A 15,492-nucleotide genomic window follows, 5' to 3' on the forward strand; every position below is an offset into this window, starting at 1 on the left:
GTATTGAGTTATTCTATGAATTTGATAAACAGTTGATAATGAGTTAGGTCTACTTGTCTTACCATCGGACCTGGTTTGCCAATGTTCCCAGGAGGACCTTTCATACCCTACCGTAGAAAACAAACAATTCATTGGATTCAAAAAGAAATGCAATCCTAATTCTTGTAAAGACATACATCGGAAATGTGTATTGTGTACATTAGTCAAAGACTGTACATGACCACAAAAATATATTTAAAATAATAATTGATCACTCTAGGTGAATATAACAATAGCTTGTTATCTGGAGGCATTAATTGTATACCGTTGTACTGTATATAAAAAGCAGCAATACATCTGAGAATGCTATTATTGGCTGTGTGGAATAATGCACTTTATTAAAAGTGTTCTCATTCTTACCGGTATTCCATTAGCTCCTAAGCGTCCTCTCTCCCCAGGCATGCCTCTAGGGCCCTAAAAAGCCACACGTCATGATTGCTTTTACAGTGGCAGAACAATAAACATATAAATGTACGAAAAAAGTGACCATTAGAGTAAAAGTTTTAATTGGCCGATGCACTATGACAAGGCTTTTCTACAGTCCTGCAAATAGGTCCAACTGCTGCTCCTGAGCAACCATGAAGCAACACCATTAGGCTTCATGTCTTATTAAATAGGCTTCTACTAACAGGAAAAAATCATTTGAAACATTTGCTGTATTTTTTTTATTTTGATAATTTATTAATTAAACTATGCCTGTTAGTTACGCACATTGCATTGTTAATTTTAGACAGCTGAAAGATATGAAAGCCAAAGGTAATCCAGCAGTACAGCTTCTCTTCATGGACTGTATCCACATACTGGCTTCATCTGCTTGTCTCTTTTCATTCTACTGCATTAGACTGTGAAGGATCTGGACTGGTCAAAACCAACACCGGGTTAGACTGTGAAGGATCTGTACTGGTCAAAGCCAACGCCAGGTTAGACTGTGAAGGATCTGGACTGGTCAAAGCCAACACCAGGTTAGACTTTGAAGGATCTGGACTGGTCAAAGCCAACACCAGGATAGACTATGAAGGATCTGTACTGGTCAAAGCCAACGCCAGGTTAGACTGTGAAGGATCTGTACTGGTCAAAGCCAACACCGGGTTAGACTGTGAAGGATCTGTACTGGTCAAAGCCAACGCCAGGTTAGACTGTGAAGGATCTGTACTGGTCAAAGCCAACACCAGGTTAGACTGTGAAGGATCTGTACTGGTCAAAGCCAACGCCAGGTTAGACTGTGAAGGATCTGTACTGGTCAAAGCCAACGCCAGGTTAGACTGTGAAGGATCTGTACTGGTCAAAGCCAACGCCAGGTATGCATCCATCATTTTGCTTTCACCTATCTTATCTTTTTTGATTGGTGCAGAAGTTGAGATGTCTTCTAAAGATCAAATATCAAATTGGTATCAACATAACAGTAGCTTTATTCATGTCAGTGGTCTTTGCTATGAATTGGTATCAACATAACAGTCACTCTGTTTATCTCAGTGGTCTTTGCTATGAATTGGTATCAACATAACAGTCACGCTGTTTATCTCTGTGGTCTTTGCTATGAATTGCATTTTGTCAGAGACAGCACAAGTTGTTAGTACACAATACTGTATATTTAAAACATGTTCCACTTACCATAGGGCCAGGTGTGCCAATTGGACCAGTGGGGCCTAATGCACCCTAAGAGATCGATGACAGAAACATTGCATTCATTAATACATGCTTTTCAACACTCTACAGCACGTGCCCAAACTCATTCCACGGAGGACTGAGATTCTACAGTTTTTCACTCCACCCTTGTACTTGATTGATGAATTAAGACACAGACACACGCCTACACGTACACATGATAACACACACACACTCCACACACACGTATGGATTTTGAGTTGTAGATATGTGGTAGCAGAGTAGCGACCTGAGGGAACACACTTTATGTGTTGTGAAGGTCTTCATTTAAAGAAGAGAACAATAAACCTGCCGACACTCAGCCCTTCTGTGGAATGAGTTTGACACCCTGATCTACAAAATGCATAGTTATATGTATCATATATTATATATTATCTGTATGAAACTGATGTATCATGACTAGAAATAACTATGGTGTCTACATGAATCATGAAAGGAGTTAGTTATAACATAATATCTATATGAATATCACTGTCAGTTATAAAACCAGTTAGTTATAACATAATATATATATGAATATCACTGTCAGTTATAAAACCAGTTAGTTATAACATAATATCTATATGAATATCACTGTCGGTTATAAAACCAGTTAGTTATAACATAATATCTATATGAATATCACTGTCAGTTATAAAACCAGTTAGTTATAACATAATATCTATATGAATATCACTGTCAGTTATAAAACCAGTTAGTTATAACATAATATCTATATGAATATCACTGTCAGTTATAAAACCAGTTAGTTATAACATAATATCTATATGAATATCACTGTCAGTTATAAAACCAGTTAGTTATAACATAATATCTACATGAATATCACTGTCAGTTATAAAACCAGTTAGTTATAACATAATATGTAGATTGTCTACCTTGGATCCTACAGTTCCAGTTTCTCCTCTTAGACCCATTGGACCTGTGTGACCCTGAAAGATGGAATGTGTATTTCTCCATTAATAATAACAATAATAGTAATAATATTAATAATACATTTCATTTGTATAGTGCTTTTAATTACAGCGTTAGCTCGAAGCTCTAAATAGGGTTATACTTACTCTGTGGCCTTTCAATCCCGGAGGCCCAGGTGTCCCTGGAAATCCTCGAGCTCCCTGAAATACATTACATGGTATTTGAGTACAGCATTGCAGTTATTTTAGTAATAACTTCATGCGTAACACTTCTATTGATATATAACTTACCGCTGATCCAGGGAATCCCATCTCTCCTGAATTTCCAGCTTTCCCTGCTTCTCCCTAGGATGATATCACAAGAGATGAGTAGCATTTACTAAGTATAAAGGGTGATGTTTCTTACACATCATGAAGTAAGTTTAGCATGCCTTCAATCTAGTATGTTCATGTCTTTTGAGATTGTTTCTGTTGGGAAGGTTATTGTGACACAGAGCATCTGGAATGCAGTCCATCTTGGAATGCAGTCCATGGAATAGCGTCAGTACTTCTGGTGAACAGAGATGAGAGTTTACTCACGTCTTCACCCGGCTTTCCTGGTGGCCCTTCAGGTCCCCTTTGTCCAGATTGACCCTACAACAGAAGATTATGATAAGACATTATAATGCATTATAACGGCATCATAATATATTATATCTGTCAGCTTTATGTCAAGTGTTGCCAGGAGATTAAATGGTCAACATAAACAGTTGCACATATTCTGTAGTCTGTCACTTTTGTGTTGTTTGTTTTCAAGAAGATGGATGTGACTACTGTGGTGCCAACATGACTTTATAGACACTTTGTTGAGAATGGTCGCAATAAACAGGGAACACCGGACCAGAAACATGACATATGACAAGGAGAAGTTGTCATACCATGTGACCTGGATCACCAACTTCCCCATGGGGTCCTTGCGGTCCAGAATGGCCCTGAGAGAGAGAGAGAGCGAGAGAGAGAACAAAGAGAGTGAACGGCTTGCTCCAAATATAATTGTTTGAAATTCTTTTTTTCATTCGTTGTTTTTAACTTACAGGGTTTCCATTTGGCCCAGGAGGTCCTCTTGCTCCTGCCTCTCCCTAAAACACAGGTTGCATAATTGTACACAGAATCATAAATAGTATGAGCCCACTTACACCCATAGTTCAACAAATTCAAGACATACACCAACATCACCACAAAAGCTAAATTATCCAAGCCATAGTAAATAAAGATGGCACAAGAAACTTGTGTGACCCAAGATGGTTCCACTGCATCCTTCTTACCCTAGTTCCTGGCATCATGGCCATTTGGCCGGCTGATTTCTCATCCCCAAATCCTCCAGCCATCTGAGCTCCCAGTCCCTGGGGAAACAGAACTGTGATTTACAGTATTGGATATTCAACCTGAAACTCAGAGGCCACTTAACAGAATACGCCAGGTAACGGCCAGGTGAATTTTTCTTGTTTCCATACTGAGTTTCTCAATAGACCAGGTAATGGCCAGATAATCAGTCTGATAATGTGCTTTGGTTAGGGACGTTCATAATAAAGATCCTCCCTGTTAAATTTTATATAGCCTCATACTTTTACAGTTTAGCCCTTTAGCTGTCACCATTTACTCTGATCCATAGAGACCTGTGGTCAGTGTAGAAGCGCTCTTGGACTTGCCAATGAAGCTGATTCTTCTACCTCTAGCTGTTTGCTGAGGCCATTACAGAGTAGGAAACTGACTGTCTGAGTGACAAAATGGCTTCTGAATCATTTCTTATAGAATATGATTTCTCCTGTCCTGTGTGTTATGATATCTTCAGGGATCCTGTGGTTCTGTGTTGCAGCCACAGTGACTGAAAAACCTGCCTTGAGGAGTACTGGAAACGTATGGAAGACCAGGAGTGTCCAGTCTGCAGGAGGATCTCCTCAATGCCTTTCCCAGCAGTAAGCCTTACCCTGAAGAGGCTGTGTGACGGCTTCCTACAGAAGAGGAGCTCCAGAGATGCAGCTGGGTTCGAGAGGCTCTGCACTCGGCACAAAGAGAAACTCAAGCTCTTCTGTACGGCGGATCAACAGCCTGTGTGTTTAGTGTGTCGTGATTCAAGAACACACACAGGCCACAAGTTCTGTCCCATAGATGAAATTGTCCAGGATCACAAAGAAAGAATAACGGTTGAACTGGAGCCCTTGAAGGAGAAGCTGTGTCTTTTTACTGAAGCCAAACTAACCTGTCATCAAACAGCAAAGTACATTAAGACACAGGCCGATTTTACACAAATGCAGATCAGGATAGAGTTTGATGATCTTCGGAAAATTCTGCTAGATGAAGAGGAGGCCAGGATACGTACTTTAAGGGAGGAAGAGAAGGAGAAGATTTGGATGGAAAATGAGAAGACTGAAGAGATTACGAAAGTTATCTCGAGTCTTTCAGATCAGATCAGAGCCGTAGAGGAGTGTCTAAAGGGTGACTATATCCCCTTCCAGGAGAGATACAAGGACATTCTATACAAGGCCAGATCCCAGTCCACAGTAGCGGATCCACAGCTGCACCCAGGAGCACTAATAAATGTGGGCAAACACCTGTAGACCTCCACAAGTCTGGTTCATCCTTGGGAGCAATTTCCAAATGCCTGAAGGTACCACATTCATCTGTACAAACAATAGTACGCAAGTATAAACAGCATTGGACCATGCAGCCGTCATACCGCTCAGGAAGGAGACACATTCTGTCTTTAGAGATGAGCGTACTTTGGTGCGACAAGTGCAAATCAATCCCAGAACAACAGCAAAGAACCTTGTGAAGAAGCTGGAGGAAACGGGTACAAAAGTATCTATATCCACAGTAAAACGAGTCCTATATCGACATAACCTGAAAGGCTGCTCAGCAAGGAAGAAGCCACTGCTCCAAAACTGCCATAAAAAAGCCAGACTACGGTTTGCAACTGCACATGGGGACAAAGATTGTACTTTTTGGAGAAATGTCCTCTGGTCTGATGAAATAAAAATAGAACTGTTTGGCCATAATGACCATCGTTATGTTTGGAGGAAAATGGGGGAGGATTGCAAGCCGAAGAACACCATCCCAACCGTGAAGCACGGGGTTGGCAGCATCATGTTGTGGGGGTGGTCTGCTGCAGGAGGGACTGGTGCACTTCACAAAATAGATGGCTTCATGGGGAAGGAAAATTATGTGGATATATTGAGGCAACATCTCAAGACATCAGTCAGGAAGTTAAAGCTTGGTCGCAAATGGGTCTTCCAAATGGACAATGACCCCAAGCATACTTCCAAAGTTGTGGCAAAATAGCTTAAGGACAATGAAGTCAAGGTATTAGAGTGGCCATCACAAAGCCCTGACCTCAATCCTATAGAAAATTTGTGGGCAGAACTGAATAAGTGTGTGCGAGCAAGGAGGCCTACAAACCTGACCCACTGGGAATGTGATGAAAGAAATAAAAGCTGAAATTAATCATTCTCTCTACTATTATTCTGACATTTCACATTCTTAAAATAAAGTGGTGATCCTAACTGACCTGAGACAGGGAATTTTACTAGGATTAAATGTCAGGAATTGTGAAAAACTGAGTTTAAATGTATTTGGCTAAGGTGTATGTTAACCTCCGACTTCAACTAGATTTTGGGGGGGGGTAAAATTTAACCCCACCGCTAGCACGATGTTAATATAACTATTGATTGTAAAACAAAAACATGACTAACATGTTTGGTAGTGAATTTATCCATTGCCAATCCAGCAATCCATCTAGCGAGAATACACTACATGAGGGTAACGCTTAACAATAATGTTGCCTTTATAAAGGGTTTATACTTATTGACAGTCAATTAAACATGTATAGACATGCTATACACTTGAGATGGTACATGCTTATGAGGGGTGGGTATTGTGGTACATACTCCTGGTGGACCCTGGTTTCCTGCAGGCCCTGGTTCTCCTGGGTTTCCAGGCACACCAGGCTCTCCGTCATATCCTGCAGATCCACGCAGCCCCTTTAGATAGACAATGTCATGTTAATATAAGCAGGATGAAGCAACTCATAACAAGTAAATACTGTGTCATTCGTTAAGTGCCAAATCGTAAACTTGTTACTTTGTAAACCTAGTTTTTTTTCTTCTCTCAACTCATGTATTGATATCAGTGACCCCTGGGTTGTGGATCTCCATTTATGTTTAGTAGCATAATGTGTAGACGGTCATATTGTCTTGTGTTCTAAAGCAGGTTTTCTAGTTGATACACAATAACAGTGGAGGATGAAAGTAGCCACAATGAGAAACCAAAAAATAAATCATTACAGCTTATGCTTGACAATGCTAACATGAGAGGTACACCGAGGACATATTATGCCATAAATCATAGAGAGTAATGATGTTCTGCTAAATGTATGTCCTCAATTGGATCAGCATTCCAATAAGAGGGGCATGTTCATTCATCATTTAGGTTTTTGTTGTGAACTGAATTTAAATGAAATACATACGTTTGCGGAATGGGTCTTTTGGGAGTGCATTCTAATGATAATGTAATGTCATTGAAACTGAAAATAAATGGTGTGTTGATTGTTTTTTTTGTTTTATCCCAGTGTTTTTCACCAAAGACAAAAAATCTCCACAGTGCACAGTATATCATTGTTTGTCTACAGTCTTTAACAGGTTGATTATCTTTGAAGATACTGTATTCTATTTGAGCACGACAATGAAAGCCATTGATTAAAAAAAATCTATATAATTATTTTATGTTCATAATCATATACATTAGTTGCTTCTCTGAAATATCCTAATTCAATAGAGACTGAGTAGTACGTACATTTTCATGTCTCAGCTTGGTTGGCCTGGAGAGGAAATTACACCACGAAGGCTGTGTTTTACCTGCCATTATATAATGAGTAAATATTCCTTTAGCATATTTTCCAAATCAAGCTACATGACATTGGGTTTTTATAAGACAAGCTCTGTGTGGACTGCACAGTTGGGGCCACATGGATCACTTCTGAGGGTGTGTCACAGAAAAGGGTTTGGCAAAGATCCAATTTGTATTGAAACTCACTTTTTTGTTGTTGTTGTCAATGTAAATAATTATACAGTACAGAACTCCAGCGTAGCTACAGCGTGATATATTTGCTCTACATGCATCCTAGAGGTGTGTGTGTTTTCACAAGTCATGTTTGGAACGTACAGGTCTTCCTTTCTGGCCTCGGTCCCCTCTGAATCCTGGAGATCCGGGAGGCCCCTGTTGTCGAACAAAAAGAACGGATGGGAAAAGCCACACTAATGTCCTTTCATTAATCACATGATGGCATCATTACTGAAATGGAGGAAAGTCATTATTGATGCTCTGTCAAGTACAGGTAGGTAACTGTGTTGTAGGTAACTGTGCTCTTCTGCCATCTAGAGTTGACTGAAAGAGTCTTACAAAATCCACACCACAAGTGAGAAACAACTGGTAAAAGACGTAAACCTTAAAGCTGTATTTTGGTGAATCTCGACAAAGCACTATATCACAAATTTAGTTTATAATAGACTCTGAAAACAAAGTGATCTATAAGCTTACCATAGGCCCAGGACGACCTCTGATCCCAGTCACCTGTGGTACATCTCCAGGTTCTCCTTTCTGACCCTACAAACCAAGAGCAAGATGACAGATGTTGCTTCACTGTTAAAATCAAGTTAGTAACAAGATATTTTAAAGATGTTTAATAATCACAAGGAGATCCTAAAGCTTACCCTGTAGACTCTGCCACCATCTGAAAATGAAAGAACAGACATAAACAAATAATTATCTTACAAAAGCCTGTAGTCTACAGTTTCATCAGTGTCATCAGTGTCATGAGTGTCATCAGTGTCATCAGTGTCATCAGTGTCACGAGTGTTATCAGTGTCACGAGTGTCATCAGTGTCATGATTGTCACCAGTGTCATGAGTGTCACCAGTGCCATCAGTGTCATAAGTGTCACCAGTGTCATGAGTGTCATCAGTGTCATGAGTGTCATGAGTGTCATCAGTGTCATGAGTGTCATCAGTGTCATAAGTTTCACCAGTGTCATCAGTGTCATCAGTACCATGCGTGTCATTAGTGTCATGAGTGTCATCAGTGTCATGAGTGTTATCAGTGTCATCAGTGTCATAAGTGTCATCAGTCTCATCAGTGCCATGAGTGTCATTAGTGTCATGAGTGTCATCCGTGTCATCAGTGTCATCTGTGCCATGAGTGTCATGAGTGTCATCAGTGTCATTAGTGTCATGAGTGTCATCAGTGTCATGAGTGTCATCAGTGTATTAGTGTAGTAGTAGTTACACATTCAAACACAGTTCATACTGAGTTCTCTCATAACAAATGTGTGTCTTTGTCATGACTTGGGGTCACTATAGATTTCTGGTCACGCTTTCTGACTGCTCACCGGGTCTGCCATTGCCACTGGTGTCTGTGCTGCCCTCGCTCTGGCAGATGGGACAGCACTCGCCCTCGGGGATGATCACTTTCTCACAGTTGGACAGCTCATCGCACTGGATCTCGTCGCACAGGACGGCGCCGTTGTCGCACACGCAGATCCGACATGGCTCCGGTTTCCAAATGTCTCGGTTGGTGTACACCTGGCCGTCAACCGTGCAGCCCAAGTCATCTCCTGTGGAGAGCGGAACAGACAGGAAAGGTTAGATAGGAAAGGTTAGACAGGAAAGGTCAGACAAGAAAGGTCAGACAGGGAAAGGTCAGACAAGAAAGGTCAGACAGGGAAAGGTCAGACAGTGAAAGGTTAGACAGTGAAAGGTCAGACAGGAAAGGCCAGACAGGAAAGGTCAGACAGGAAAGGTCAGAAAGGGAAAGAACAGACAGGAAAGGTCACACAGGGAAAGGTCAGACAGGAAAGGTCAGACAGGAAAGATCATACAGGAAAGGTCAGATAAGAAAGGTCAGACAGGGAAGGGTCAGACAGGAGAGGTCAGACAGGAACGGTCAGACAGAAAAAGTCAAACAGGAAAGGTCAGACTGGGAAAGGTCAGACTGGGAAAGGTCAGACAGGGAAAGGACAGACAGGATAGGTCAGCAGGGAACGTGAGCAACAGAAAGGAACTGTGATGGGTAGGAGCATATTAGAGAGATCTGCATTTCTGTGAATAAATTGATGAGAACAGGGACAGGAAGAAGTTGAACACAAAAAATTTGACCACTGCTCTTAAAATTCACATTAAAGATAATGTGGTGTCATTGTTCATTTGCACAATGTGTTATCGCTAGATGCTACAATCATAGGCAGAAGGCAAAGAGGATGCCTAGTTCTGGGTTACTACATTAAGATAGATGTTACATGTTGAAAAATGTGGTAAATGCCACTGTCCAGAACTGAGATAGATCAACATGAAGACACTAGTCATTGAAAGCGATGCACTGGTTAAATGTTATACTTCAGACTTATTTAGTGGCTTGTGAACATGTTCTCATAGCTCTCTTCCTATTGGCTTCCTGTGTGGCTTCATGATAGATTACATGTTTCCTCATTGGACATCGCAAAACCTTCTGCTTTCTTTACTGGCATGCAGTATCACCAACAAGAAAATGAACACAAACCCAATTGGACACTTTAAACACAGAAGAATAAATGCAATGTTAGTGCAACAGAATCGTATTATTCTGTATCATAAATCAACAACAGGTAACTGTGTTTAGAGGTAATGTGGAACATATGTTTTCCATTATGTACTGGATAACATCTCAGTTCAACTTGCAGGTAAAAGAAGGTTCTGGAAAAGGTGACTGTCGGTTGTAGTAAAGTCTCCCCACTGTCAGACATGAGCTAACTTCCTCCAAAGGAATGCCTCGAAAACCTGACTCACAGACTCACAAAAAAATGACCCAGCCACCAATGAAAAATGTCCACGCATAGATATACCAATAAAATACTAAATGTTTATTACACACGCACAGAAAAGTAGTGGAAAAGGGCTATTAAACAGTAATGGTGCTCTATAAAACACAAACCATCTTGAGTGCTTATGCGAATTTACAACAAAGCTTCATGGGTTTACCTGGTCTAACTACCCCAAATGCAGGAGAGACTAGGCTATGTCAAGAAAAGCTCCCATTCGTTTTTAACACAATTTATCCACATTTGCACCCCCCCTACTTATTGATTATGATTGATATTTTTTATCTACTTCATTATTTATTGAACTTCTACTCTACCAGGTTAGTAAGTTGACTGAGAAGAACACATTCTCATTCACAGCAACCTGATGGAGACTTGCTGGGGAAAGGAGAGCGGTTGAACTTTACTTTAGGGCACATTAGCGTGTCTAGGTAGTCATGACAACTGACACACAAAACATAAACAAACGTATCATCGGGCTGAGTTGATGGAGTAAAGGTGACTTGTAGGTCCTTTACCTGTTCTCGTTATTAACACCAGGTGGCATCCCTGAGCTTTATAGGTAATCATTTGGCAAGAACAAGCCTCAGACTGGTCAGAGTGCCAGAGGAACATGTCTACCAGACCAACAACTCTCACAAGACTCTACTTTATATTCCCACTTATTACTTATGTTCCTCAGTGTGCTGTGAGATCTGACTGGGAGGAAACAGACTGAGCCGTCGGCTATGTCATCACTTTGGCACTGTGGGGGTAACGGATCATTCTAGATTATCTCATCTGCTAAATGAACCATCTGTTATCTCACTCCGCAACGTATACAAAACGGCCACAGGAAGACTTTAGCCTGAAACTGTCGACTTCCTAAGATGGATGCCGTAGACGATGACCAACATTTTATAAAATTATGACAAAGTTATGACAAAAACTATACGCACAAATTAGCCTGGAATACTTGGTTCACCATGATCTTATTCTGAATATTAGAGGAAGATAAAGTGCATAAAAGAGTCTGACTTCACAGTACTGTGTTGTCTACTGCAGGGGTTTCCAAACCCAGGTTGTTAACGGAGAGAACATTTAGCAGGTTTGAATCTTATTTCCTGCAATTGTATGAATTTTGCCAAGAGGTGCTGTGAACATTTTGCTGACCCCCACAGTTTGGGAACCACTGGTATACTAAACAAAGAGAGGCGAGAACAGATAAGGAGAACCAAATACTCTTATTCTGGGAACTGGATCAAACTAGAGAGCCAGTGGGATGATGTTACTGATACCACCAATCATTTTTAAACATGCCTTAGCAAAACACAATGCGGACGGTATAGCCATCTCAAATTAAAGGAAACTACAGCCTTGGATAAGCTACAATATGGCTAAGTGATCAAATTTAATGGCTAATGTCTAATCTTATAATTGAGGGTACCATAATTCAAGGTATTTCGCCTGCCCTGATGAATGTCTGTGGTTATGAGTCATGCCGCCCACATCGGCCACACACACACACACACACACACACACACACACACACACACACACACACACACACACACACACACACACACACACACACACACACACACACACACACACACACACACACACACACACACACACCTCACCCCCTTCATCATCCCCATGGGAACACCCCCCCAACACCACCCTACACCAGACACCCACCCCTGGGTCTCAGAAGGTCTCCCCCCTACCTGTCAGAATTGATCCATAGAGCCTGCCCTGCACCATGTCTCGCGTGAGATAACGGAAAACGACCCTGTGACACTCAGCAGGGTTCGCTACGCCTTTTATCATCATTCTTTATCTCTGAACCTCTGTTTGGAACCAGCTGTGTTGTCTCTATATTAGTCTAGGCTCTTGAGACAGTAGGCGGTAGGCGGTAGGCAGTAGACAGTAGACAGTAGACAGTAGGCAGTAGGCAGTAGGCAGTAGGCAGTAGGCAGAAGGCAGTAGGCAGAAGGCAGTAGGCAGTAGGCAGTAGGCAGTAGGCAGTAGGCAGTAGGCAGTAGGCAGAAGGCAGTAGGCAGTAGGCAGTAGGCAGTAGGCAGAAGGCAGTAGGCAGTAGGCAGTAGGCAGTAGGCAGTAGGCAGTAGGCAGTAGGCAGTAGGCGGTAGACGGTAGACGGTAGGCGGTAGGCGGTAGGCGGTAGGCGGTAGGCGGAAGGCGGAAGGCGGTAGGCGGTAGGCGGTAGGCGGTAGGCGGTAGGCGGTAGGCGGTAGGCGGTAGGCGGTAGGCGGTAGGCGGTAGGCGGTATGCAGTAGGCAGTAGGCAGTAGGCAGTAGACAGTAGACAGTAGACAGTAGGCAGAAGGCGGTAGGCAGTAGGCAGTAGGCAGTAGGCAGTAGACAGTAGACAGTAGACAGTAGACAGTAGGCAGTAGACAGTAGGCAGTAGACAGTAGACAGTAGACAGTAGGCAGAAGGCGGTAGGCAGTAGGCGGTAGGCAGTAGGCAGTAGGCAGTAGACAGTAGACAGTAGGCAGAAGGCGGTAGACAGTAGGCAGTAGACAGTAGGCAGTAGACAGTAGGCAGTAGGCAGTAGGCAGTAGACAGTAGGCAGTAGACAGTAGACAGTAGACAGTAGACAGTAGACAGTAGACAGTAGGCAGAAGGCGGTAGGCAGTAGGCAGTAGACAGTAGACAGTAGGCAGAAGGCAGAAGGCGGTAGGCAGTAGGCAGTAGGCAGTAGGCAGTAGGCAGTAGGCAGTAGACAGTAGACAGAAGGCGGTAGACAGTAGGCAGTAGACAGTAGGCAGTAGGCAGTAGGCAGTAGGCAGTAGGCAGTAGACAGTAGACAGTAGACAGTAGACAGTAGGCAGAAGGCGGTAGGCAGTAGGCAGTAGGCAGTAGGCAGTAGGCAGAAGGCGGTAGGCGGTAGGCGGTAGGCGGTAGGCGGTAGGCGGTAGGCAGTAGGCAGTAGGCAGTAGGCAGTAGACAGTAGACAATAGACAGTAGGCAGAAGGCGGTAGGCAGTAGGCAGTAGGCAGTAGGCAGTAGACAGTAGACAGTAGGCAGTAGGCAGTAGGCAGTAGGCAGTAGACAGTAGACAGTAGGCAGTAGGCAGATGGTGGTAGACGGTAGGCGGTAGGGGGTAGGCGGTAGGCGGTAGGCAGTAGACAGTAGGCTTACAGCGGTAGACAGTAGACAGTAGGCAGTAGGCAGTAGGCAGTAGGCGGTAGGCAGTAGGCAGTAGACAGTAAACAGTAGGCAGTAGACAGTAGACGGTAGGCGGTAGGCGGTAGGCAGTAGGCAGTAGGCGGTAGGCAGTAGGCAGTAGACAGTAGGCAGTAGGCAGTAGGCAGTAGACAGTAGACAGTAGACAGTAGGCAGAAGGCGGTAGGCAGTAGGCAGTAGGCAGTAGACAGTAGGCAGTAGGCAGTAGACAGTAGGCAGAAGGCGGTAGGCAGTAGGCAGTAGGCAGTAGACAGTAGGCAGAAGGCGGTAGGCAGTAGGCAGTAGACGGTAGGCGGTAGACGGAAGGCGGTAGGCGGTAGGCTGTAGACGGTAGGCGGTAGGCGGTAGACGGTAGGCGGAAGGCGGTATGCAGTAGGCAGTAGGCAGTAGACAGTAGACAGTAGGCAGAAGGCAGTAGACAGTAGGCAGTAGGCAGTAGGCAGTAGGCAGTAGGCAGTAGGCAGTAGGCAGTAGGCAGTAGGCAGTAGGCAGTAGGCAGAAGGCAGTAGGCAGTAGGCAGTAGGCAGTAGGCAGTAGGCAGTAGGCAGAAGGCAGTAGGCAGTAGGCAGTAGACAGTAGGCAGTAGGCAGTAGGCAGTAGGCAGTAGGCAGAAGGCAGTAGACATTAGGTAGACGGCAGTAGACGGTAGGCGGTAGGCGGTAGACAGTAGGCAGTAGGCAGTAGGCAGTAGGCAGTAGGCTGTAGGCAGTAGGCAGTAGACAGTAGACAGTAGACAGTAGGCAGAAGGCGGTAGGCGGTAGGCAGTAGGCAGTAGGCAGTAGGCTGTAGGCAGTAGGCAGTAGACAGTAGGCTGTAGGCAGTTTCCAGCTCATTTATGTTCTATCTACTGTAAGACATTTGACAAGTCTGAATGTCCCGGGATAAAGCTCTGCTGTCCTGCCTCCAAGTACTGTGCATAACTAAAGCAAGCACTTTGTTTAAACTTGGGTCCCTGTGAAATTACCAGTTTCCAGGCTATTGCTCTGTGAAAATGCACGTTTGGATGAATTTAATCAATAAAACACTGGAACAAACATGGAAAAAATGTATCTTCATATGAATCCAAACATCAAACATGTTTTTGCAAAGCAGAAAAAAGAAAAAAAACTTAATCCCAGAAAAACAGTAACAGACTTTGATTGAACATGCCTTAGTTCTCAGATGCTTACTGCATTTCATTTGATATTTTATTCATTTGGCAGACACTCTCATCCAGAGCAACTTATAGTAGTGAGTGAACACATTTTCATTTGTACTTGTCCACCATAGGAATTGAACCCACGACCCTGACATTGCAAGTTCCATGCTCTACTAACTGAGCCACACGGTACCGTGTAGATGTATCATCTCCCTAACCGTGCAGATGTATTACTTTCCTAACCATGTAGACTTATTATTATTACAGGCAAGACTATCTTAACTAGATGTGCACATGATCTAAACATGATCTACACATGATCTACACATGACAAAATGTAACTAATTGTAAATACACTTCTATAAACTACAGAAGAATAAAAATGTCCAACTGGCCCTGTCTAGCGGAGCCATAGACCACAGAGCTTGGAAAGTGCCATTTTCCCTGTTGGGGTTTTTCGAAAGGGGGTGTCGGGAGCATTTGAAGTTTACAGTGAGAGAAGTGAGGTTTGCTGGGCGGTCTTAAAAACCTCAGTGCAGTCCAGGGAAGGAGGGGAGGGGGTGGTTAACTTTTTCCTCCCCCTCAGCTTAATTCATCACAGGTTCCGTACTTTCAGCAGACGCCACATAAACCGGATAATCGTGACAACGGTGAAAAAGCATG

General features: G+C 43.1%; 1 protein-coding gene across 1 annotated transcript in view; it reads right to left on the reverse strand.

The window, feature by feature from the left end:
• Positions 1-15,492, reverse strand: part of LOC120058526 (collagen alpha-2(V) chain-like) — a 60,631-nt gene that overhangs the window by 18,455 nt on the left and 26,684 nt on the right. Inside the window, exons 2-16 of the mRNA XM_039007248.1 lie at positions 9,037-9,261; positions 8,363-8,382; positions 8,190-8,255; positions 7,815-7,868; positions 6,542-6,634; positions 3,923-4,000; positions 3,692-3,736; positions 3,536-3,589; positions 3,198-3,251; positions 2,910-2,963; positions 2,766-2,819; positions 2,583-2,636; positions 1,651-1,695; positions 400-453; positions 63-107 (exon numbers count right to left, since the gene is read on the reverse strand). Coding sequence (XP_038863176.1) covers positions 63-107; positions 400-453; positions 1,651-1,695; positions 2,583-2,636; positions 2,766-2,819; positions 2,910-2,963; positions 3,198-3,251; positions 3,536-3,589; positions 3,692-3,736; positions 3,923-4,000; positions 6,542-6,634; positions 7,815-7,868; positions 8,190-8,255; positions 8,363-8,382; positions 9,037-9,261 — 995 coding nt within the window. The remainder of the gene's footprint in view (positions 1-62; positions 108-399; positions 454-1,650; positions 1,696-2,582; positions 2,637-2,765; positions 2,820-2,909; positions 2,964-3,197; positions 3,252-3,535; positions 3,590-3,691; positions 3,737-3,922; positions 4,001-6,541; positions 6,635-7,814; positions 7,869-8,189; positions 8,256-8,362; positions 8,383-9,036; positions 9,262-15,492) is intronic.

The sequence above is a fragment of the Salvelinus namaycush genome, chromosome 13 (assembly GCF_016432855.1).
Source record: "Salvelinus namaycush isolate Seneca chromosome 13, SaNama_1.0, whole genome shotgun sequence".
Taxonomy (NCBI): Eukaryota; Metazoa; Chordata; class Actinopteri; order Salmoniformes; family Salmonidae; genus Salvelinus; species Salvelinus namaycush.